The sequence below is a fragment of the Pan paniscus genome, chromosome 16 (assembly GCF_029289425.2).
Source record: "Pan paniscus chromosome 16, NHGRI_mPanPan1-v2.0_pri, whole genome shotgun sequence".
Lineage (NCBI taxonomy): Eukaryota > Metazoa > Chordata > Mammalia > Primates > Hominidae > Pan > Pan paniscus.
Window position 1 is genome coordinate 55,332,321 of NC_073265.2, and position 23,528 is coordinate 55,355,848.

Here is a 23,528-nt window from a genome sequence, read left to right on the forward strand (position 1 = left end):
AAAAGTTAGCCCAGCACGGCGACACATGCCTGTAGTCCCAGCTACTCAGGAGCCTGAAGCCACAGGATTGCTTGAGCCTGGGAGATCAAGGCTGAAGTGAGCTATGATTGTGCCACTGCCCTCCAGTCGGGTGACAAAGTGAGTTCTTATCTCTAAAAAATAAAAATAATTTTTAAAAATGACACTATCAACAGAGTAAAAAGGGAACTCAGAGAATAGGAGAAAATATCTGCAAATCACATATGGTCACGTGTTGCTTAACCATAGGGATATGCTCTGAGAAATGCACCGGTAGGTGACTTTGTTGTTGTGCAAACATCATAGAGTGTACTTGCACAAACCTAGATGGTATAGCCTACCACACACCTAGGCTACACCATCTAGGTTTGACTACCATCGTATATGCGGTCAGTCACCAACACAAACATCATTATGTGGTGCATGACGGTATCTAATAAGTGGTTAATATCCAGAATATATAAAGAACGCCTATAACTCAACACAAAACAATCTGATTAAAAAAATGGGCAAAGGGTTAGGGGATCATGGCAGATGGGAGGCAGGACTAGATTGCAGCCCCGGACAATGCGGCGGCTTGCAGTGTGAATTTTAGCTCCAGATCAACTGCAAGAACAAGCCAGCAATCCCGAGAGGAACCACAGACCCTCTGAAGGAAGCAGACTGCTCCTGCAGGACCCAGGAGACACCCCAAATACTGTGAGTGCCCCAAGTGTGGAAGTGGGAAAGGGAGACCCTCCTCTCCCGAACACACCCCCGCACTGGAGAGGCTGAAGTCTGTTTGTGGGAGAAGTTTCTGACTTTACCAGGAGCTGAATCAAGTTAGAGAGCCGAGTAAAATACAGGGGTAGAGGAAGCAGCAGAAAGGCTTAGGGGTCCCCAGACAGCCCATTCCTGCCTGGCACCACAGGGATCCATCAGGAGGGTGGCCAGAGGAGCAGGAGGTAAAACTCCACAGAGAGAAGGAATTCTCTAGCAGAAGTTTGTAACAACTTGAACGGGGCGAGAAGCCTCTTGGCCATAACTTGGGGGAGGGCACGAATCTGGTGTGGAGACCTCACAAGCAAGGGAAGAACTAAAGCCCATTTCTTTTGCAGCTGGAAGGCAGATAGCCTTGGGCAAGTTTTCAAGCCCATTTTGCCCTACACCTGGAAACAGACTCCAGGCTGTTGCGGGAAGGTGGGTGGCGGGGGAAGGGGGGACGGGGTGCAGCACGGTGGGAGTAAGGCTGGCCCTTTGATTTGCATGGGAGCTGGGTGAGGCCTCTGACTGCTGGCTTTCCCCCACTTCCCTGACAACCTGCACAACTCAGCAGAGGCAGCCATAATCCTCCTAGGTACACAACTCCATTAACCTGGGAACCTCGCCCCCATCCCCCACAGTAGCCGCAGCGAGATCTGCCCAAGAAGAGTCTGAGCTCAGACATGCCTGTGCCCACCCCCAGCTGATGGTCCTTCCCTATCCATCCTGGTAGCAGAAGACAAAGGGCATATAATTTTGGGAGTTCTACAGCCCCACCCACTACCGGTCCCTCTCCACATTACTATAGCTGATGCTTTCTGGAAAGCGCCACCTCCTGGCAAGAGGCCAACCAGCACAAAAAAAGAGCATTAAACCACCAAAGCTAAGGACCCTCATGGAGTCCACTGCACCCTCTGCCACCTCCACCAGAACAGGCACTGGTATCCACGGCTGAGAGACCATAGACAGTTTACATCACAGGACTCTGTGCAGACAACCCCCAGTACCAACCCGGAGGTGGGTAGACTTACCGGGTAGCTAGACCCAGATGAGAGACAACAGTCACTGCAATTTGGCTTACAGGAAGCCACATCCATAGGAAAAGAGGGAGAGTACTACATCAAGGGAACACCCCATGGGACAAAAGAATCTGAACAACAGCCTTCAGCCCTAGACCTTCCCTCTGACAGAGCCTACCCAAATGAGAAGGAACCAGAAAACCAACCCTGGTAATATGACAAAATAAGGCTCTTCAACGCCCCCAAAAAATCACACTAGTTCACCAGCAATGGATCCAAACCAAGAAGAAATCCCTGATTTACCTGAAAAAGAATTCAGGAGGTTATTAAGCTAATCAGGGAGGGACCAGAGAAAGGTGAAGCCCAATGCAAGGAAATCCAAAAAATGATACAAGAAGTGAAGGGAGAAATAGTCAAGGAAATAAAGAAAGAAAACACAATAAAAAATTCAGGAAACTTTGAGCACACTTTTAGAAATGCAAAATGCTCTGGAAAGTCTCAGCAGAATTGGACAAGTAGAAGAAAGAAATTCAGAGCTCGAAGACAAGATCTTTGAATTAACCCAATCCAACAAAGACAAAAAAAAAAAAAAAAAAAGAAAATATGAACAAAGCCTCCAAGAAGTCTGGGATTATATTAAAAGATCAAACCTAAGAATAATCAGTGTTCCTGAGGAAGAAGAGAATTCTAAAAGCCTGGAAAATATATTTGGGGGAATTATCAACAAAAACTTCCCTGGCCTTGTGAGAGACCTAGACATCCAAGTAAAAGAAGCACAAAGAACACCTGGGAAATTCATCACAAAAAGATCTTCACTTGGGCAAATTGTCATCAGGTTTTCCAAAGTTAAGACTAAGGAAAGAATCTTAAGGGCTGTGAGACAGAAGCACCAGGTAACCTATAAAGGAAAACCTATCAGATTAATGGCAGATTTCTCCGCAGAAACCCTATAAGCTAGAAGGGATTGGGGACCCATCTTCAGCCTCCTCAGACAAAACAATTATCAGTCAAGAATTTTGTATCCAGCAAAACTAAGCATCTTATGTGAAGGAAAGATACGGTCGTTTTCAGACAAACAAATGCTGAGAGAATTCGCCATTACCAAGCCACCACTACAAGAACTGCTAAAAGGAGCTCTAAATCTTAAAACAAATCCTGGAAACATATCAAAACAGAATCTCTTTAAAGTATAAATCACACAGGACCTATAAAACAAAAATACAAGTTAAAAAGCAAAAACAAAAACAAAATCAAAGTACACAGGCAATAAAGAACAGGATGAATGCAACAGTACCTCACATTTCAATACTAACATTGAATGTAATTGGCCTAAATGCTCCACTTAAAAAATACAGAACTGCAGAATGGACAAGAACTCACCAACCATCTGTTGCCTTCAGGAGACTCATCTAACACCTAAGGACTCACATAAACTTAAAGGGGTGGGAAAAGGCATTTCATGCAACTGGACACCAAAAGCAAGCAGGGGTAGCCATTCTTATATTACACAAAACAAACTTTAAAGCAACAGCAGTTAAGAGAGACAAAGAGGGATATTATACAATGGTAAAAGGCCTTGTCCAACAGGAAAATATCACAATCCTAAACATATATGCACCTAACACTGGAGCTCCCAAATTTATAAAACAATTACTAATAGACATAAGAAATGAGATAGACGGCAACACAATAATAGTGGGGGACTTCAATACTCCACTGACAGCACTAGACAGGTCATCAAGACAGAAAGTCAACAAAAAAACCATGGATTTAAACTACTTCCCAGAACAAATGGACTTAACAGGTATATACAGAACATTTCATCCAACGACCACAGAATACACATTCTATTCAACAGCACATGGAACTTTCTCCAAGAGAGACCATATGATAGGCCATAAAATGAGCCTCAATTAATTTAAGAAAATTGAAATTACATCAAGCACTCTCTCAGACCACAGTGGAATAAAACTGGAAATCAACTCCAAAAGGAACCTTCAAAACCATGTAAATACATGGACATTAAATAACCTGCTCCTGAATGAGCATTGGGTCAAAAATGAAATCAAGATGGAAATTAAAAAATTCTTCGAATGACAATAATGACACAACCTATCAAAACCTCTGGGATACAGCAAAGGCGGTGCTAAGAGGAAAGTTCATAGCCCTAAAAGCCTTCATCAAAAAGTCTGAAAGAACACAAATAGATAACCTAAGGTCACACCTCAAGGAACTAGAGAAATAAGAACAAACCAAATCCAAAACCAGCAGAAGAAAGGAAATAGCCAAGATCAGAGCATAACTAAATGAAATTGAGGCAACAACAACAACAATACAAACAATAAATGAAACAAAAAGCTGGTTCTTTGAAAAGATAAATAAAATTGATAGACCACTAGCCAGATTAACCAAGAAAAGAAGAGAGAAAATCCAAATAACCTCACAAAGAAACGCAACAGGAGATATTACAACTGACGCCACAGAAATACAAAAGAATATTGAAGGCTACTATGAACCCACCTTTATGCACATAAACTGCAAAACCTAGAAGCGACAGATAAATTCCTGGAAAATTACAACCCTTCCAGTTTAAATCAGGAAGAATTAGATACCCCGAACAGACAAATAACAAGCAGTGACATTGAAATGATAATTTAAAAATTACCAACAAAAAAAAGTCCAGGAGCAGACAGAGTCACAGCTGAATTCTACTAGACACTCAAAGAAGAATTGGTACCAATCCTTTTGACACTGTTCCACAAGATAAAGAAGGAACTCTTCCTAATTCATTCTAAAGCCAGCATCACCCTAATACCAAAACCAGGAAAGGACATAACCAAATGAGGGGGCTAGGCGCAATGGCTCACGCCTGTAATCCCAGCACTTTGGGAGGCTGAGTGGATCCCTTCAGGTCAGGAGTTCAAGGTCAGCTTGGCCAACATGGTGAAACCCCGTCTCTACTAAAAATAGAAAAATTAGCTGGGCATGGTGGCATGCACCTGCAATCCCAGCTACTACTCAGAAGGCTGAAGCAGGAGAATCACTTGAACCTGGGAGGCGGAGGGTGCAGTGAACCGAGATTGCACCACTGCACCCCAGCCTGGGCGACAGAGCAAGACTTCATTCTCAAAAAAAAAAAAAAAAGGAAATTCCGACACATGCTATGGCACAGATGAACCTTGAGGACATTATGCTAAGTGAAATAAGCCAGTCAGAAAGGGACAAATACTGTATGATTCCAATTATATGAAGCACAGAGTAGTCAAATTCATAGAGACAGAAAGCAGATTGTTGGTTGCCAAGGGCCAGGGAAGGGGGCAGTGGGGAGTTAGTGTTCAGTGAGGACAGAGTTTCAGTTGGGGAAGATGAAAAAGTTCTGAAGATGGATGATGGTGATGTTTGCACAACAATGTGAATGTACTAATGTTACCAAATTGCACATTTAAAAGTGTTAAAATGAGTAATTTTATGCTATGTATCTTTTACCAGGACTTTTTAAAGAAAGAATTTGTAGCCAACACTTAGTTTGAGAAGCACTGACCTTAAGGGTCCCGAGCTAGTTTAGGAGCGTAGGCATATTTCTGAGCTGCTTAACATTCTATTTTAATCTGCAGATAGCTTAAAGCCAAGTCGGCCTGGGGTCCCACACACCATTCAAGATAAGAACACGCTGGACTTGGCAGAAGCTACAGCTGGTGATGGGCCAGCTTGGTTCCAGCTGCCTTCATCACTCAGGCCTCTCTGTAGTCCTGCCTTGTGCCCAGCGTCTGGGGAGTAGGGGAGCAATTCTGCAAAACAGCAGGACAGTGTGTACCGGGCTTTGACTTATCCTGCACTTTGTCCTAAGTGCGTGGATAAGACCAGTTTGGTGGAATACATGATAATGTGGAAAATAATGGGAAACGGAGGAGCAGCCTTCTCCCTCATCTCTACCGCAGGCCTTCTGGAGGGCAGGCTCAGGCCCAAAACCAAAATGCCATTCTGTAGCCTGGAACCCAAAATGCAAAGCACCCTGGGACGGGAGGCAGAGAAATGGGACCCAGGAAATACAATAATTAAATCATACAATGAAAGCTTAAATTTCCAAGTTAATTCTTGGGCATCATTTATAAAAGTTAACAGGGCATATTTAATTTAGGAATTGGCTCACGTCCTTCTCCGTACAGCTGAAATCTCATAAATGAAGTATACTGGATCATTGCCCAGTGCGGAAATAAAAGTTATGAATAATGTTTCTATCTCAATCATTGTCAGTGCTTTCATATTCCTAATTACTTTAAAAAGCTAGATATTCAATATAGGAAAACTTTCTTCCTTTTTATCTCCACTTGTGAGATTAGTGCAATTTAATAAGAGTCAGTCTGTCGTCTTTATTCAGTATAAACTGACATTTCATTCTTTTACTCTTCATTATTATATGGGATGGAGGTTTATGACCAGGCATGCAGCCACTCCATTTCCCCATAGTGGTCCGTCTAACAGCCCAGAATTATCCGATAGTTGGTGTGTCAGCCCTCCAGGCAAATCAGCATCATCTCTCTTCCTTTATGGAGCAGAAAGAAATTAGTCCAGGCCTTAAAAAATTTCAGCCAGGGGCTTATAAGTCAGTAAAAGAATGAGAAGTCCCCACCCGACCCCGGTACTACATTTATCCCCTTCACTGCTGTCAAAGTCATAAATCCATTGGCAGCCACAAAAGGCAGGGCAGGGCAGGGTAGGGGCAGGGAGTTGGATGATGGATCTTCAAAACCCTCCCTGCCACTTCCAGGAATTTATCCTAAGAAGAAATTGGGACAAGTGGGCAAAGACATACGCATAAGAAGAATCACTGCAGCATTTTTACACAGGGCCACAATCCAAAAATCCCTAAAAAGTCCAAAACATGTTTTAAAAAATTCAGCACCAAAATCCATTTAGAGGCAAAATCTGCATGAAACCGATTTGAGGTTATATATTGCCTTTATGTCACTAGATGTGATCAGTCATATGTCACTTCAGAAATATCACTGTTTCACCCAGGGTGCTGCCCAGACCCCCATGGGGGCATATGTCACACACAACATACTCACCATATGATTTCTAAACTCTGAAAAATTCTAAATTCTGAAGCCAACAGGCCCCACGGATCTTGGAAAAAGGATGGTGGGCCTATGACGGTGAAGAATCAGAAACAACCTCAATGTCCATCAACAAGGGACTAGTTAAATGCATGTGGTAATCCATAGAATGAAATTCTGTAAGGCCATTACAAATCTAGAGGAGATTCACATTTATTAACAAGAAAATGAGTGCATGACATAAAGTTAAATTTAAACAGCAAGTTATAGACTACCTCATATATTTGATCTAAATAATAAAAGTTATATCCAGATCTAGCCCAATGTGCAAATGTATAGAGGAATGGCAGGAAGGATAAGCACCCAAATGCCAGCAGTGGTTATCTCTGGGGTGGAGAGTTAACCTTTTTTGTCTAACTTTTGCTACAGTTTGATTTTTCTTTTTAACATGAACAGGTATAACTTAAGAACCAGAGAGAAAAAAACAAACAAGAATGATGCTTTCAATTAAACAAAACCAAAGCTTCTCTGAAAGGGTGTCACACATATAGACCCCACTCAGTGATCTCCAGAGACCACACTGAAGAGGGACCAAGATACTTGTCTCCACAGATTTGGGCCCACAAAGACCCTAAGGCACTGCAGAGAGCACACTGGCAGATAGACCCCCAAATAGCATGTAGCAAGCAGGCTCAAATTACTTGAGGAAAGCTGGTAACAATTTGCGTCCCATGGCCGACTCCTCTATCTCCACAGCAATATCTCAGGGCCACATCTTTTAAGCAGAGCTCACTTTTCCCTATGAACAACCATGTTTTCTCATGACAGATCAATTTCAACCTTGGACTATATTAACAGAGGTTGAGCATCCAGATGGAGGTAGAGTTATAAGTTACAATTGTATAAATAATTAAGAGTTCAGGTTCAGGACATAGGTTTTTGCTTGGGTGATAGTCCCAGACTTATCATCGACTGTGTCTGCTGGAAGTTCTTTAACCTCTCTCTGCTTCAACTTGCTCCTTTGTAAAATGGGGATAAATAACAATTCCCATACTATAAGTTTGTTGTGAAAATTAAACAAGTAGATAAGTAAATAAAGCACTCAGTGCATAGTAAAATTCAATATATAGTAGCTATCTCCACTATCATTTTTCCATACTGGTCACACCAAGCTTGCAGTTGTGTGGCCAGATCTAGGAGTGAGCATTTAAGAGGAATAAAGGCCACGGCCAACGGAGAGAAACCAGATGGGAAAGGTAGTCCCGATGACATCAGGTGAGAAGCAAGGGAGCTTGGAGAAGAAACACTTGGGGAAGAAAATGATCACTATCTTCTAATACCTGACCCATTGGAGGGTCTCTGGTTTCTTCTGTGCAGCCTCAATGGCTATTATCAACTGCTCCGAGATGATCATTTCTATACACACAGACTGTGGTCTTATCCAATGAGGTCCTTGGAAGAAATTCCAGGGACAAGGAGCATCATGGTCATCCATCACCCTGCCCTGGACTTTATTATGAGCAAGAACCAATCAGTAGAAGCTAAAAGGTAGATTTCCACTGCAGAGAAGGGAAAACTTTCCAACAATGAGAATGGGCTTCCGAAAGAGGTAGTGAGCTCCTTGTCAGTGGAGGTATTCAAGCAAAGGTTGGAAAGCTCTTAGCAGAGCATCTAAACATTCAGTGCTCTGAATGACACTGAAGGTGAGAATCTATGAATTGCTTTAATTCAATGCTGCTGTCCCTCGAACAGGGTTGGAACCCCTTTTAGAACTTCCCATGGGTTCAATAGCACATGCCTTTGAGTAGATCCAAAAGTCATGGCTCTTCAACCCATGAGGGTGGATTTAATTGAGAGGAAAGAGCTTTTGGGTTGCTTAGCACCAAGTCTGGTGACTGAATGGGAGGAGTTAAATCAGACAGCCTAGTTCTGTGCTGTAAAGTAACAAGTCTGTTTCCCTGCTTGCTTGGTAAATTCACTCTGGGGGCAAGTCATACTCTAAACTGCCTAGTCCTGTTCATCAAATGCCACCTTTGTTCCATCTCTTTCATTAGGCCAGAAACCCTGAAAAGACACAGACCATGTCTAAAAAACCCTCCAGGGCCCTCCCCACGGCCCAGCACAGACCCGAGCACAGAGCGAGCACTAAACACAGTTGCACTCACTGGTGGTTTCTATATACTCAGGGCCCCGGGGGACCCAGGCTGTATTTCAACCTCCAATAGGCTGCCTTCAGCATTATAATCCAGCAGCAGCAGGCAGACTCATCCCAGCAAGGCTGACCTAATCCAAGTCAGATATTCCTTCCTCAAAGATTCCTTGTAAGCCAAGTTACGCAAAACAAAACACAGATAAGGGCGGGGGAAGCCCAGACATTTTACCCAGTGTGTTTTGCAGCTCAAGTCCACAGAAAGACTGGTTGGACATCTTCCTTTATTTAGCTCTCCTGTGCCTCAGTTTACCTTTCATTGTCTGGCCCTGTTTCCCAGTCATGGCTCACTCAAAGCAGTAGGACAAGTGGAAGGAGGAGGCCACTGTGGTCACTGGAGGTCCTAACACATGAGGGGGTTTCTTGGATACCTCAAACAGATCATGGACTCCCTGAGCCATGATAATCACCCAGGCTCAAAACAGAGCCACATACTGGCTTTGGCCAGAATATTCTCATGCACTGCATAGACAGACAGGCTCCAGTCAAGGCCTTTGGGAAAACAAACAAAAAAACATAACTAGATGTTTCCACTGCAGCAGAGAGAGGGGAAAAGGACAACAGCACTACACTGGGCCAACATGGACCCAACATTCTCCTAAGTTTTCATGACTATGGTAGTCAGGTATGGGATGGGGAACATGGAGGTGGCTCCCCAAGATGGGCGAATAATCAGGCTTAGATCCCTAGTGGAGCCGCTTGGCTATGTTATCCACTCAGGTCACCATAAAGAGACTCTACTCCAACTCAAAGCAGGAGGAAATTTGGGCTTCAACCTTAGTCAAGTCCTCTTTGAAAATCAAACAAGACCATGATATTAACCAACCCTTGACTGCATAATGTGCTAAGTCATCTGCAAATATTTGGGGGCAATAAACCAGAGGGGAAGGAGGATTCATCTTCATCTGGGTTCTTGGCAGAGAATTCCCTGAACAGCTGCCTCTTGGTGGCCAGCCCCACAGTAGAGACAATGCACCATGCCACTGTGGGTCACTGGGCCAGCCTGGAGAGCATCCACCTCACCCCAGGCTTAGTAGGAAGGCTTCCCTGGAGAAGGTGAACCATCCACCCACAAAAATGTAGGAACACAAGGACCTGCCCCTGTGAGTGTCCTGTTCTAATTTTGGGGACACAGAGACATCCCAAATGTCCACCAGTCTCACAAATCACTTCCCCTGAGCCTCTGTGGGCACCCACAAAACTGAACTTTTGGACCAGTGAACCTGGGAACCAGGGCTAGACGACGGCGACCTCCTCAGTGTGTACTCCTGGGCACTGTGTCAATTTCACATCAACCATCAAAGACCATATCTAGAGGTGTTCCATCAAAAGTCAGAGTTGTCCAGATGATCCCACAATTCCCTACACATACAACACACAATGCCCTCACAGGCCCCCATAAATCACCATCCCTCAAGTGCCACCATGTTTTAACTGCAGGTATACCTCCTCCCTGATGTTCACACAGGCTCAGGTAGCCCACCCCAAGTCGCCCCAGCACAACACAAAAATGTAGCACGCACACACCACAACCCACTCCCCTACCAAGTCAGAGCCAGGGGGCCTCCTGACCCCCAAACCCCAGACTCACCGCTGGAGCAGTCGGGCCCTCCCCAGCCAGGCTCGCAGTGGCAGGTGTCCGGGGAAACGCAGCGGCCGTGCACACACTCCTCTGTACACAGGGCTGAGGGGACATGGGGAGAGAGAGGAAGAACCAGAACAAACAGTGAAAACCAACCATCTGGTCAAGGAGCATAATCCATTTTGTCACAACTCCCTGGTGCCCAGGGATGCTTAGAACGCATGACTGGCTTGGGGGGAAAATCAAGCTACACCTGACCTGGGTTATTTAATTAACTCCAGAATGGATCCTACAAGAGTACATTTCATCCCAGCTCATTTCTTAAAATGAAACCCAAGCTGGAGAAGCGGTAACTTCGTTGGCTTTTCGAGAACATTTCCTGCAACGTTCAACAACAGAGACCGCCGCAAACCTCAGCTCCTAAATCCACACCCCTGCTCTCTTTCCCCATCTGCTTAGGAAATGATCTGTCCCTTGTATCTTCTGCTTTCCCTAGTATCCTTCTGAAAAGGCCCCAAAATGTATCAGCCTGCCTGAAAAGAAGGTCCCTTCTCACTTTTCCCCCCACCTTTCTGCCCTCCTCCCCAAATGTCCCCATTTTGGGGCTCTCAAATGTCAGCAAATCTGCAAAGTACACACATGCAGAGGAAAAAAGCAACAGCTAATTATAAGAAAGTAATTAAGAGAGACATCCACGATGATGATAATTGTAATTAGAAAGTGCCTGGCAATTTCTTATCACGCAGTTGAATGCTGCAGCCTCCTGAGGTGGGAGGTTACAGCGGCAGGCAGTTTCCCTCAACCACTCTGGTGCCGAGGCTTATTGACAGCAGTTTGAGGAAGGGAAATTATTTTTCTCTTTCTTTGACAGAATCTACATTTCCTCAAGGTCATCTTTTGCTCCTGAAAGATCTGCCCCACCATCTAAGCCATCAGTGAAGGATTACAGAAAGCCCCCATGTGCCACCTCCACCAAGTCTGAAAGCTCAGGGAATCAGCAGTTACCATCAACCCTGTCAATTCCTTAGACCAGATATAGATGGTTTTTTGTTTTGTTTTGTTTTTCCCGAAAGCAAGAGACTTCTCTCTGCCCAGTACTGGCCTGGGCTAGGGGAGCAGATGGTCCCCCTTTGATGGCCTCCCACCCACTGCCTGGCCTAAATGCCCACTGGGAAGATGCTGTTGGGTTAAACAACAAGGCTCATTTTATGGCTGGTGTGGTCCTCTGGCCCCTCCTAAGCACAGAAACTGACCCCGAAGCTGCTGCCTTAGCTTTGCCCAGGCCACAGGCAAGGTAGACCCCAGAAGAGCCATTTCACATGCCCCACTGGTCAGTGGTCTGGAGTCAGCCTGTCCACTGCAAGCCTGGGTTGTGGTGTGTCTGGAGATCCCTAGCACCTGGGTCCTTCTGATTGCTACAGGTAGCCTTCGGGGAGGGTTGTGGTGCTTCCCCAGTGCTGGAGCCCCGCTCGCTTGCAGCCCTGAGAAGCGGCTAACCCAGTGCTGGAGAACCCAGTGGGCCTTGACCCCGGGGAACAGCTCCACTTAGAACCACAATGTGCTGCTCACGCGGCAGCTAGCAAGACTGTCAGTCCTGCTGCCCGGGCTCCTCCTGTTCTCACTGGACTTTCCAAACAAGCTCAAATGGGTCAGTGCCCCCAGGACACACCAGTGTCCATCCTCTGGCTCCCCATGGGATGCCAGCCCCTCAGCCCAGCCAGCTCCCAGCCCTGGCCTCAGCTGCTCCCTCTCCCTCATCCCCACCCCCACAGGCTGAGGTCCCTGCATGCTCCACAGCTGGGCTCATCCGTGTTACAGCTTGTCACATTAGCTCACTAACACCGCCAACTGTTTTCTGACTGCAGAGAGCAGGACCTTGATCCCTGGGGTCTCTGCCGAGGGCGGTGAAATCAAGCAGTGACTTGCGAACCTGCCGAGTATCAGGGCTCAAAGAGACTTAAGAGAAAATCATGTCCTGGCCCATTGTTTTATACCTGGAGAAGCTGAGGCCTGAGCGTTCATGGCCCCTTGGGCAGTGTGTGGCCTCTCAGCCAGGGAGGAAGGAGCTTGGGGTGGCTCCTGGAGCCAGAGGCCTCTGAAGGTGGAGAGAGCCTAAGGCTGTGGGGACTTCACATTTTGCCCAGGCTGGATAGCCTCCCCCGCCCACATGGCTCAGGCGCTGGCGGTGGGGCCGTTCCAGAGGGAACAGCAGAGGGGTGCTGTGACAGGCCCACAAGAAGGTCAGTGGTGACCAGAGACAGAGGGTGGAGGAGCTGCTTCAACATGCTCAGCACCACACAGGTTAGGGATAGGGTGGAGGGCAGGTAATTTGAGAAGGAAGGCCACCCAATGACCAGCCTGCCCCCTGCTCCCGATCCTAGAGACCCAGCCCATCCGCCTACCGCCTGTGCCTTCTCCAAGCTGGGGGGGAACAGCCTTCCGGTGCTCTGAGCAAGCTCCACACTGCACTGCCTTTTCCCTTGGTCACTTCCCAAAGCCCCAGAGACCAGCAGGACAGTCTGCAGAACACCGCCCCCCACGCTGCAGACACAGACCTCAACTCAGTCCTGTATCCAGCCCCTAGACCCTGGTAAGGACTCTGCTAAGGCAGCAGCTTCGGGGTCAGCTTCTGTGCTACTCATGGAGGATGGTCATCCCACAGTCCCTTAGCTTGACCCCAGGGATGCAGGTGCATCTCCCTCCTTTCCTCATCGTCCTGGTATTTTGCCTGCACTATTTGCTTGTCAAAACCTCAATCCATTCATATTTCGTAAGTGTTGTTTGAAGCATGAAATATTGATAGCAAATACCCGAGGCTCAGGCTGCCGTATTTGGCAATTGGGCCACCGCGTGTTTGGACACCTGGTGGGGAGGGGCTGGGGGTGCTGCGGGGAGAGTCTCCTAGGGAGGATGGAGGTGGCCATCCCTGGCGCTGGGGCGGCTGACTCCTATGCCAGCAGCTGGCAGCCCGTCTCCAGAGGCCTGGGGTTACTCAGCTGCTGCTCCTAGAGCGTGTGGGTGCCCTAAGCTCTTTCAGACCACAGACCCCCATGCCAGTGACTGCCTGGGAGAGGTTGGGTTAGGGTGCTGCCACCCTGGCCTCCTTCTTGGAAACTTACAACTCTAAACAGAGTGTTTTGTCAAGTCCCTCTTCACACTGCTGCACATCCATCTGCTGTCGTGGACAGGGCAGCTGGTTGGGCTCTGACAGCACCAGCCGTGTGATGGGGCCAGCCACTCACCCTCTCCTGGCCCCACCAAGAAATATGAACTGCACTCTCACCACCCTGCTTCAGTCCTGCTTCTGACCTCCCAGTGTGCTAGAAGCCTTCTAGCGAGACTCCATCTCAAAAAACTACAAAAAAAAAAAATGCCATCTGTTTCTTGGTTGGGACTCTAACTGGTCCAGGAGCCAAGCCGAGGTTTGCACCCACACGTGTGATGCCAAAAGCCTGCTCGCACAGGGTAAGATGAGTAAGATCCAGTAGCAGATCTGTCACTGACTTGCTGTGAGAACTTAGCTCATCTCCCTCCCTCCTCAGGGTCTGTTTGTCTGTCTGTGAAATGAAAGGGTTGGATGACAGGATCTAAATGTTCCCTCCAGCTCTGGGAGTAAAAGCCTCCATGATAGCAACTGCCAACTTCTTTGGCTGACTGATTCAAGCTAAGTTTGAGAGGAATTTGTTCCACAAATGCAGGCATAGAGCTTGGCCCGGGAACAAACGTGTTCAGAGGTACAGATGGAAGGCCAGGGCATCAGTCCTGGGGCAGCAGGTGAGCTTGCATAAGCAGGCCGGGACCCAGGACAGCGATCTTGGCACCAAGCAAAGGTGTGTGTGCGTCAGACTTGGGGTCTCCTCTGCAATCAAGCTGCTCAGATAACACTGGCCCTTCCCTAACCAAAGGTGGCCCCATCTGCTGTCCCCAGCTCATGGAAGCCCTCTGAATCAATTCTCCCTTCTATTGGGCCTCCACCCAAGATGACCCACAAGTCCCTGAGGTGCCTGTGGTCATATATTTTGCCTGGAAGTTTGCAAATGGTCTTACTAGTTAATGGAACTATAAAAATTACTTACATGAAAGGGTCAGAATAAATAAAGACAACTTCCACGCCCCCTGGCCAACTAGCCTGACATTCAGCTAAGATCCAAGAAGGCTGGGAGGTCAGGGAAAGGATGGTAGCCTCCCAGAATCCTCCAGCATATCACCTCCAGAGCCACCCCCGAACCCAGTCTCCCCAGTGCTCCAAGGCACATTGATCAGTCTGCCATTAGCATTCTTGGCAAGAAGCCTCAGATCAGGCTGTCATTGGATTCAGCTTGGAAATAAAATGACCTACATCCACGTGGACCCAAGTGCCAATTCTGAGGTGACATGCTTAGCATGAGTGATTCTGCCATGCCCAAGGTCACACGGCATGTGTGTACGTATTAGTGTGTGTCTGTGTCTGTAGTGGGGCTCGGGGAGTCACCAAGGGGAATTCTAAAACACTTCATCAGATGTGTACCACTCGTTCTTTACAGTTCCCAGCCCTCAGTCCCCTCCATAGCCAGGAAGAATAAAAATGGCTGGTCCTTTCCTCAGCCCATCTAGAGTTGGCTTTTAATTGCTGTGGCCACATTGGGCTCCCATATATGAAGAGACAATTATTGTTTTAACAAGCAGCACTTCCCCAGCAAGGCTGATAAGGTAGAAGGACATTAACGGCCAAACACTCTCCTGGGTTGCAGGACTGGGGCCTGCAGGGTGTGACCCCCACCCAACCTGGCCAAGAGCCACTCCCCATCCCTCCCACTCCTCCTTTTTTTTTTTTTTTGATATGGAGTCTTGCTCTGGTGCAATCTCGGCTCACTGCAACCTCTGCCTCCCAGGTTCAAGTGATTCTCCTGCCTCAGCCTCCCGAGTAGCTGGGATTACAGGCACACGCCACCAAGCCCAGCTAATCTTTTTGTATTTTTAGTAGAGACGGGGTTTCACCATGTTGGCCAGGCTGGTCTCGAACTCCTGACTTCAAGCGATCTGCCCACCTCAGCCTCCCAAAGTGCCGGGATTATAGGTGTGAGCCACCGCCCAGCCTGCCACTCTCCTTTAATTTGGTGGTGCCCTTGCTGATTTGTATTCCAAGGCAGCAATGCATTAAAAGCCAAGGCCCCTGCTCTGCCACTCATTAGCTGCATGTCCTTGAGCAACCTCTCTGGTCCTGTTTCCCCTTCTGTAGAATGGCTGTTGACTTGGTTATTGCACAGAGTAAATGAGTTAACTCATGCAAAGCACCAAGTACCAGGGGTTAGTTATAACTGTTGCTTTCTTTTTAAAATGTTGCTGTTGTTATTAATATTCCTCTTCCCAGGACTGGGCTGGGGAGCTGGGGTACCATGGCCCCTGAGCATGCTCAGGCTCATTTCCAGCTCAGAGGATGATAGAATGGCCTGCGTTAGGCAGGGAGGGGGTGGGGAGGAAGGAGCCCTGGTAAAACTAGAGGGGCTGGGACTGGGAGTGGGGAAGGAGACACAGTCCAGAGTCAACTCACTGGTGAATGATCATCTACCAGGGCAGCACCGGGCATAGCCCTTTCCGTGTCTGGTCCTCAGAGAAGAGGAGCGTGGAATGAAAGGAGGCCCCACTCCCACCTTCAGGTGCTTTGTCTCATGAAGCCCCAATGGTTGCGCTTTGGGGGGGAAGTGTGAGCTTGTACCCCAAGGTCCCCCTGCCCCCGCGCACCCTCTGCCCATTCATGCAGTACCATGTACATGTGCATTCACTCTACCACTGTTTACCGGGCACCTCCTGTGGGCTGGGCTCTGTGGGCAGGGGTTAGAGAGAGGAGTCCAAAATACAGAGAGGGCCAGGCCTTGCCCTGCCTCCTGGTCTTCTGGGCGGTGAATCCTCCCCCTACCTGCTCCTGACCCTTCCCCTAAAGAGCAGGGGCCTGGAGTGCCGCAGGGAGAATTCTGTCTCTCCGGCACCCCATAGAGAGCTGTCCAAAGAGGGACAAGGGCCGCACTCCAATTCCCACAGGCCAGGGTGGAAGGTCAGAGAACAGACCGGGAGCCAGGCTGTCGGGACTCAGGCTTGGATTCTGCTACTTCCCGGTTGCAAGCCGTGGGTTACTCAGGCAAGTTATTTAACCTCCCTCAGTTGTTTTCACCTGTGAAACATGGACAATGGTCCCTTACCTCATACATTCATTGCAAGACTAAATCATTAACACTTGTAAACTGCTGAGAACAATGCCTGGCACATGGGAACCTCACTATGTTTTTCAAAGTCATTCATTCCTCTGAGCAGTCACTCACTCCAAAAGCATTTGTTAAGCACCTACTATGTGCCAGATGCTGTGCTGGGAATACCACAAGCAAATAAGTCACAGTTCCTTCTTTCGTGGTACCAACAACCTGATGGCAGGAAAGGGAGACGGCACCTGAATGAGTGAGTGAGCCACTGGATGGATGGGTGGGTGGGTGGGTGGGTGGGTGGGTGAGTGAGCGAGCGTGTGGGTGGGTGGGTGAGTGAGTGGGTAGGTAGGTGAGCAAGCGTGCGAGCCAGTGAGTGAGTGGGTGAACAGGCGGGTGAGTGAGCCAGTGAGTGGGTGGGTGGGTGGATGGGCACGTGGGTGGGTGGGTGAGCGGGTGAGCAGGCGGGTGAGTGAGCCAGTGAGTGGGTGAGCCGGCGAGCAAGGGCACTGGAACATTACTGGTGCTGAAATCATAGCCAGTTCAGAGTGCAGGATGGGCCCTGAGAGAGTAGACACTTCTTCCACATGTCAGGGACAGGGGAAGACGTAGGAAGAGCTTCACAGAGAAAGTGACACTTGTCTGTGTGACTCCTTCAGCCTCCTTCATCAGGCCCTCACTTCTCCAGCCTGCCGCTCCCTGACGGCTGCCCTCTCATCTTTGGCACTGGAACTTCAGGTTGTGAATGAGCCCCTGCCCTCCCCACACTGGGCCTTCAAATAGCCTGGAACTCCACCTACAACCTGCGTCTCCAGCTCTCCCACTACTTACTTGTGTACATTTCACATAAACTTGGATGTCACTTCCTCCAGGAAGCTTCCCCTGACTGCACTGCCCACCCCCTCCCCACAGGCTGGATGAGGTCCTCTCACTGCTCCCACAGTATCTGGTTTGCCCCATAGGCCACAGCACTGACTTCTGTCTACTACTTGTCTGTCTTCCATACCTCCATGAAGGCAAGGAATGGGCTATGTCCCAGCACCTAGCATGATGCCCAGCACATGGCAGGTGTTCAATAAATATTAATACACGCTGAACAAATGAGTATCTGAATCTGCAGAGGCTCCCTCTCCTCTCATCAGGGCTCTAATTGTACTAACTTGAGCCATGCCCATCTGGCTGAAGGTGAATACATAATTAAGCTATAAGACCAGGGCAATGCTGAGCCCCAAATCCCTAGATGGCAAAATGCTCTTTAGAAAAATTCCAGTGACACTGCATCAAAGCCTAGGCTCTGGCCTCCCCAGTCTGAAGCCCTGGGGGCCCTCTGTCATCAAATGCCAGTGTCAGATTACAAACTCCCCTGAGGACCTCCCTTGCAATGCTACTAATCACCCCAGGGTATTAGCCTGCCTCACCTCAACATGGCTTAACTGTTAATAATTGTTTATCAATTAAAATTGTCAACTTGTCAGAACATTCCCATTGGGTTTCCACATAAAGCAATCACATCCAGCCACTGGGCCTGATAAAAGCTCCAGCATTGCAGTCAATTCCCTTAATCGATGCTTCGGGCCCCGGATCTGCTCGTGGCCGGCTCCTGGTACCCCAGCCTTCCTTGCTTTGCAAAGGATTTTCTTGGCCGAGCTGTTCGAACCACCAATGCTGTATCCCTGCAAGGAGCAACAGCTTTTCAACTTGTTAATGATATTGGAGCATACGGCCTGAGTCAGCAACCCCCCGCACACCACCCAAGAAAATCTTTTTCTGGGTCTTTTTTCCCCCATTTGACAGATGCCAGGCTTTCTCCAGAAAGACACATTCCAACTGATTGATTTTTTTCTTTGGGAAATTGATCCTTACCACCTACGAGGAAAGCAAAACATGAGGCTTCTCAAGCATTTTTTTAATGCTCTGATTTAAAAACTCATCCCCTGCTTCTGCCTTGCAACTTGCCTTCCCCAAAGGAGCTGCCTCTTCTCAAGGAGACATATGACAGAGTCCCAAAGGAGATGGCACTGGGAGGATGGACAGAAGGACGGATGGTGCCCACCGCCTGCCCTCCATCAGGGAGGCTCCAGGCAGAGGGAAGTAGTTAGGCACCCGGGATTCAGGTTGGACAGACCTGGGTTTGAGTCCCAGTTCTACTGAGCCAGCTATGTGACCTTGAGTCAATTAAAATTACCTAACATCACAAAGCCTTGTGTTCTCCATCTATAAAGTTGGACTAATCACATTACCCAAATAGATGATAGTGAGGGAGAAATAAGATAACACCTGTGAAGTGTCTGGCAGAGTGGGCTCCCAGCAAGGGCCCCAGAAATCCCAACTCTTCCTGTCATCATTGGCTTTAGAGAAGGCAGCACACTTGTGAGACTCAAGCATGCTGAACCCAGGGACTTCAGCAGACTCAAAACCAAGCATCTAGGGACAGAAGAGTCCAAGTAATAACACAGTCCCTGCTTCCACCACCCCATCCAGTGCTTGCAGACCCTCTCCCTCATCTCATGCCAAACCTCTCCCGAGATGCTTCTGCTAACAGCAAACACAGGCATTCTGTTCCTGCCTAACTCCATTGCATTCGTGTCCTCAAGTGAAAATGGCTCTCTCCAACTCCTGGGCCTTTGTACATGCTGTTCTCCCCATCCGCCATCCCACCCCTCTTCCCGCCTCCTCACCTGGCTAACTCATCTCTCAGGTGTCACTTTCAATGTTCCCTACTTTAGGAAGCTGTCCCTGGCTACCCTCCATAGGTTAGATGTTCCTGACTCGTGCTCCCCTAACATCTCCCCTACCCCATCATAGGGTCACATGTCACTGTTTTTGTTTGATTGTCTTCAACACTGGCTCAGGAGCCTCTGAAAAGGGGATGCTGTTTCTCTTACCATCATCTCCTCAGCACCCAGCTCGGTAGCGGCACACAGCAGAAGCTTAATAATCATTTGCTGAATGTGTCAATGGGCGAATCAATGAAGCCCCTTTCAATTATAAGCAGCTCTGATTACTACAAGCTCTTCGCTTCACTGAGCTGAAATCTGCCTCCTTGAACTTCCACGTATTGGCAGCAAGTCTGCCCTTTCCTGCTCCCCAGACACATTTTATTTTGATTCCATGTGACAAGCCTTCAGGGGATTTTTCTCTATTAGGATCTGATAGAAGTTAGAGATAGAGTGACAGGAACCCACGGCTTCTAAGCAGGATGTGGCAGGGACAGTGCCCACCTGTGAAGAAGTGTTCTCCCTTCAAAGTTAGCCTTTTGTCCTGGGGACTGCAGCAAGGCTGCTGCCACCATCCTGCTTCACGAAGCCCACCCTGTTTAGGAAAGCTGTCACTGCCGCATCCCCAGCAGTGAGCAGCCTGTGGTCCCACTGATTTTAAATCTTATTCTGGTGAGAAGCTAAATCAGGAGCTACTCAGCACCACTGATTTATCACTTTAATAAACCTAACACAAAGCGGATGTGAGAGGCCACTGTCAGTCACCCCTCCCATCCTGCCCCCACCTTCCCTCCCAGCGCCTTTGCCCAGCCTGCAGGCCCCCTAACTTCCCTTGCAATCTCAGGGAGTTTGTGCTTTTATGAATTGGTCCTTATCAAAACCACATCCTTTTCATGATGTCGGCTGTATTTGTTTCTCACTGAGTTGTGTTTACGAATTCCCTGCCTCTCCAGGAACTCGCACTTCTTCTTTGAAAAGACTCTTTAACACCCCTGGCCTGAGAGTCTACAGTCCTCCGCCTGTCCATGCCCCAGCTCTGTGGCTAACTCCTCATGTGGACGGGTCACACTGTTGGCCAGAACAGTGCAGGAGGGGGCAGGAGGAGACAAACTCCCAGAGTCCTTTTGCAGCCTCACATTCTTTGAGCTGGGAATGTTCAGTTCTCCCCTAACCAGAGCTTCGAGAAGTTGATTTCCATTCCCCCCAATCCAAACTACGCCCAGGGTCAAGCCCAAAGAGTTTCCTTACATGTCCAATAACTCTACTTGAGCATTTAATGTTTTCCCCTTATTTTTAAATAACTTTATTTTTAAAATCACCTATTACACTGCTTCTAAGCCAGGATTCAAACCCAGGACTGTGCAGCCCCAAAGCCCGCGCTCCCCCCAACTCTCACATGCAGCCTCTCTAGCAAACCCAAGCCTGTGGGGCAGGTGGATACAGAAGCGATGCTGGCCCACAGGCTGGGTGAGCAGGGAAGGCTTCCTAGCAGAGGAGGAAACCCCCAAGTGCAGTGGCATGAAGCACTTCATTGGGCAGATTGAGGTTGTGGAAACAAAACCCTGATCAGCTCTCTCCTCTGAACTCCAATGGTCAAATTAGGGTCACCAAGGCAAAGGACATGTCATCCTCTTAGCCCGTGAGACTTAGGGTAAAGGGAGCAGACATTCCATCCTGTCCCTCCCTGGCTCACCCTGCAGGATGTCCCTGCCCATCACCCCCTTCCCACTCTCTATCCCTCATCCGGCCCTGCAGCTATACAGAGAAACAGCTTTGCCTACCCTGGGGGCCCCTGACTTCCCTTGCAGTCCCAGGGAGTTCGCGCTTTCATGAATTAGTTGAGGTGAGGATGGGCAGGTGCTCTGTTCTCTCCTGAGCGTTTCACCCAGGGGTCTGACTCTGTGTCTTTGGGAAGAAGCACCACCTCAATATATCTGAACTTGAGAGAATGACAAATGTGTAAGGTCATTTACTGCAGGACTGTTTACAATAGCAAAAGCCTAGAAATAACCTAGCTTTCCATACTCAAGGGAAAGGGTAAATCATGGTACAGCCACACAATGGAATAGTATGCAGCCACAAAAACGAATCAGAAAGCTCTTCGGGTACTGAAAAGTGTACAATACTAGAGCTAAAGTGAAAAAAAGTACAGAGCAGAATTTAGAATATGTTACCATCTGTGTAAGAATGTTGAAGTATAGGGGAAGAATATATGTGTATATTTCCTTATCTATGCATAAAATATCTCCAGAAAGATGTCCCAAAACTGGTACTATGGATTTCCTCCAGGAAGGGGGATCTGGAAGAAAGTTTATACTGCACTGCCTTTTATAACTGTTAAAGTTTGAGCCAGGAGAATGTGTTACCTGTGCAGAAAATAAATACCATTAAAACTACAAAAAATAAGGCACATTTTCCTGAAGGCCTCTGCTAACACAGAAAAGCATCCTCTGGGAGAAGAAACATGCTAGCATCCATAAACTTATTAGTCTCAAGTGAGCATAACTGTTACTAAGGCAGAGCCCTGACGGATGGGGAGTTGGGATTGATCGGGAAGGTTTGTTCCGATCAAGGGGCCAAACCTTGGCCACTTCCAGAAGGTCAGTTCTGCTGCTGAGTTGGAGCCTGAGGTGTCACCTCCCCAGCAATGACCTGGCCTCTGTCACACCTTGCTTAGCCCAGCTCAGGACAACAGCAGGTCCCTTGAGGCTGGCAGAGCAGGGGCGGTGGCAGCTGCAGCAAGGTCCCAGCAGCTGCTGGTCTCAGCACAACACGGTGAGCCCCCATAAAGCATAATTGCATAGAGCCCCAAGATGGTGTTTACTCCTGTAGCACACTCAGAGCAATATTGATTTCTTCAAATAAGATCCCTGTTTTCCCTTACTCCAACTTTCATCAACCTAATCTTGCAAGATGCCTTCTCCCTTCCTTTTCCCGTTTTTTCCCTTCTCTTCCACTACTCTTGTTTCCTCTTTCACTTTCCCTTTCTCCCCTTTCTTCTTAATTCACAGCCCTGCTCTAAGCACCTCCCCTGGGCCAGGGCCAGGGCCAGGCACAGAAGCCACAAAGCTGGCCCCCTCCTCCCTCCCTTCTTCCTTTTCTCCTCTCCTCTCTTCCTCCCTCCCTTCCTTTCTTCCTGTCAGTGATGGTTCTTCATCCAAGTCTACTCACTCTGGCCCTTGGGGGGATTGGGGCAAAGGGAGGGAGAAAGAGACGGGGGCAGAGGCTGCAGGATGTGCCAGCTGGCCCTGTCATCTCAAGTAGAGCCCCCCATGGGAGATGAGAGTCAGAAGGATGCAGGGAAGGCAGCTGATGGGCCCCCCGACTGGCCCAGCATCAGCTCTTGAGAAGCCACTGCAGCCCAGCAGAGAGCAAGGTGCCAACACCACGAGCATCTTTGGGTCCCCGGACCCCTTCATCTCTCCACCCACAGTGGAGCAAATTCCCTTCTGGAATGGCAGGCTATCCTCCCTACTGCTGCCCATCCATGTTCCCACCTTTCTTCCAGGTGCAGCCCACGCCCTTGCTCTCAACACATCCTGCCCAGTACCACAGCTGGTCATGCAGCTGCCACCCTCCTTTGTATCATAGTTCTGGTGACATCTGGCTCCTCACTAGTCTCAAATTCCTTAAAGGGGGAAACCAGGCCTTCTTTATTTGTGCCTCACTCTCTTCCCCCAACCTTGACCTATCATCTAGCACAGTTACATGGGGAAGACACTTGGCAGGTATTTGCAGAAAGGAAGAAGAAAAGGGATGGAGGGAAGGAAGGAAGGAAGGAAGAAAAGGATGGAGGGACAGAGAGGGAGAGGAAGGAAGGAAGGGAGGGAGGGAGGAAATAAAGACAAAACAGATTTCTACCTCTGAATTTTCAGAGCATATAATAGTTGCTATTCATCTGGTGCTTTTTAATTTCTAAAGCACACTTATGTTTATCATTTAATTTGCTTTCCCAACTCCTCTAAGAAGTAGGCAAGACAGCTGTGTTATTGTCTCCACTTTAGAGATGAGA

The 23,528-nt window shown here is 48.2% G+C and overlaps 1 protein-coding gene across 32 annotated transcripts in view; it reads right to left on the reverse strand.

Moving 5' to 3' along the window:
* The window catches only part of MEGF11 (multiple EGF like domains 11), a 375,762-nt gene that overhangs the window by 188,286 nt on the left and 163,948 nt on the right, over nt 1-23,528 (reverse strand). For all 32 annotated transcript variants that reach the window (XR_004666566.3, XR_004666558.3, XR_004666559.3 and 29 more), the window contains one exon: nt 10,636-10,728. Coding sequence is in view for 23 of the 32 variants with exons in the window: in XM_034938970.3 (XP_034794861.2) it covers nt 10,636-10,728 (93 nt within the window). In the remaining 9 variants the exon portion in view is untranslated. The remainder of the gene's footprint in view (nt 1-10,635; nt 10,729-23,528) is intronic.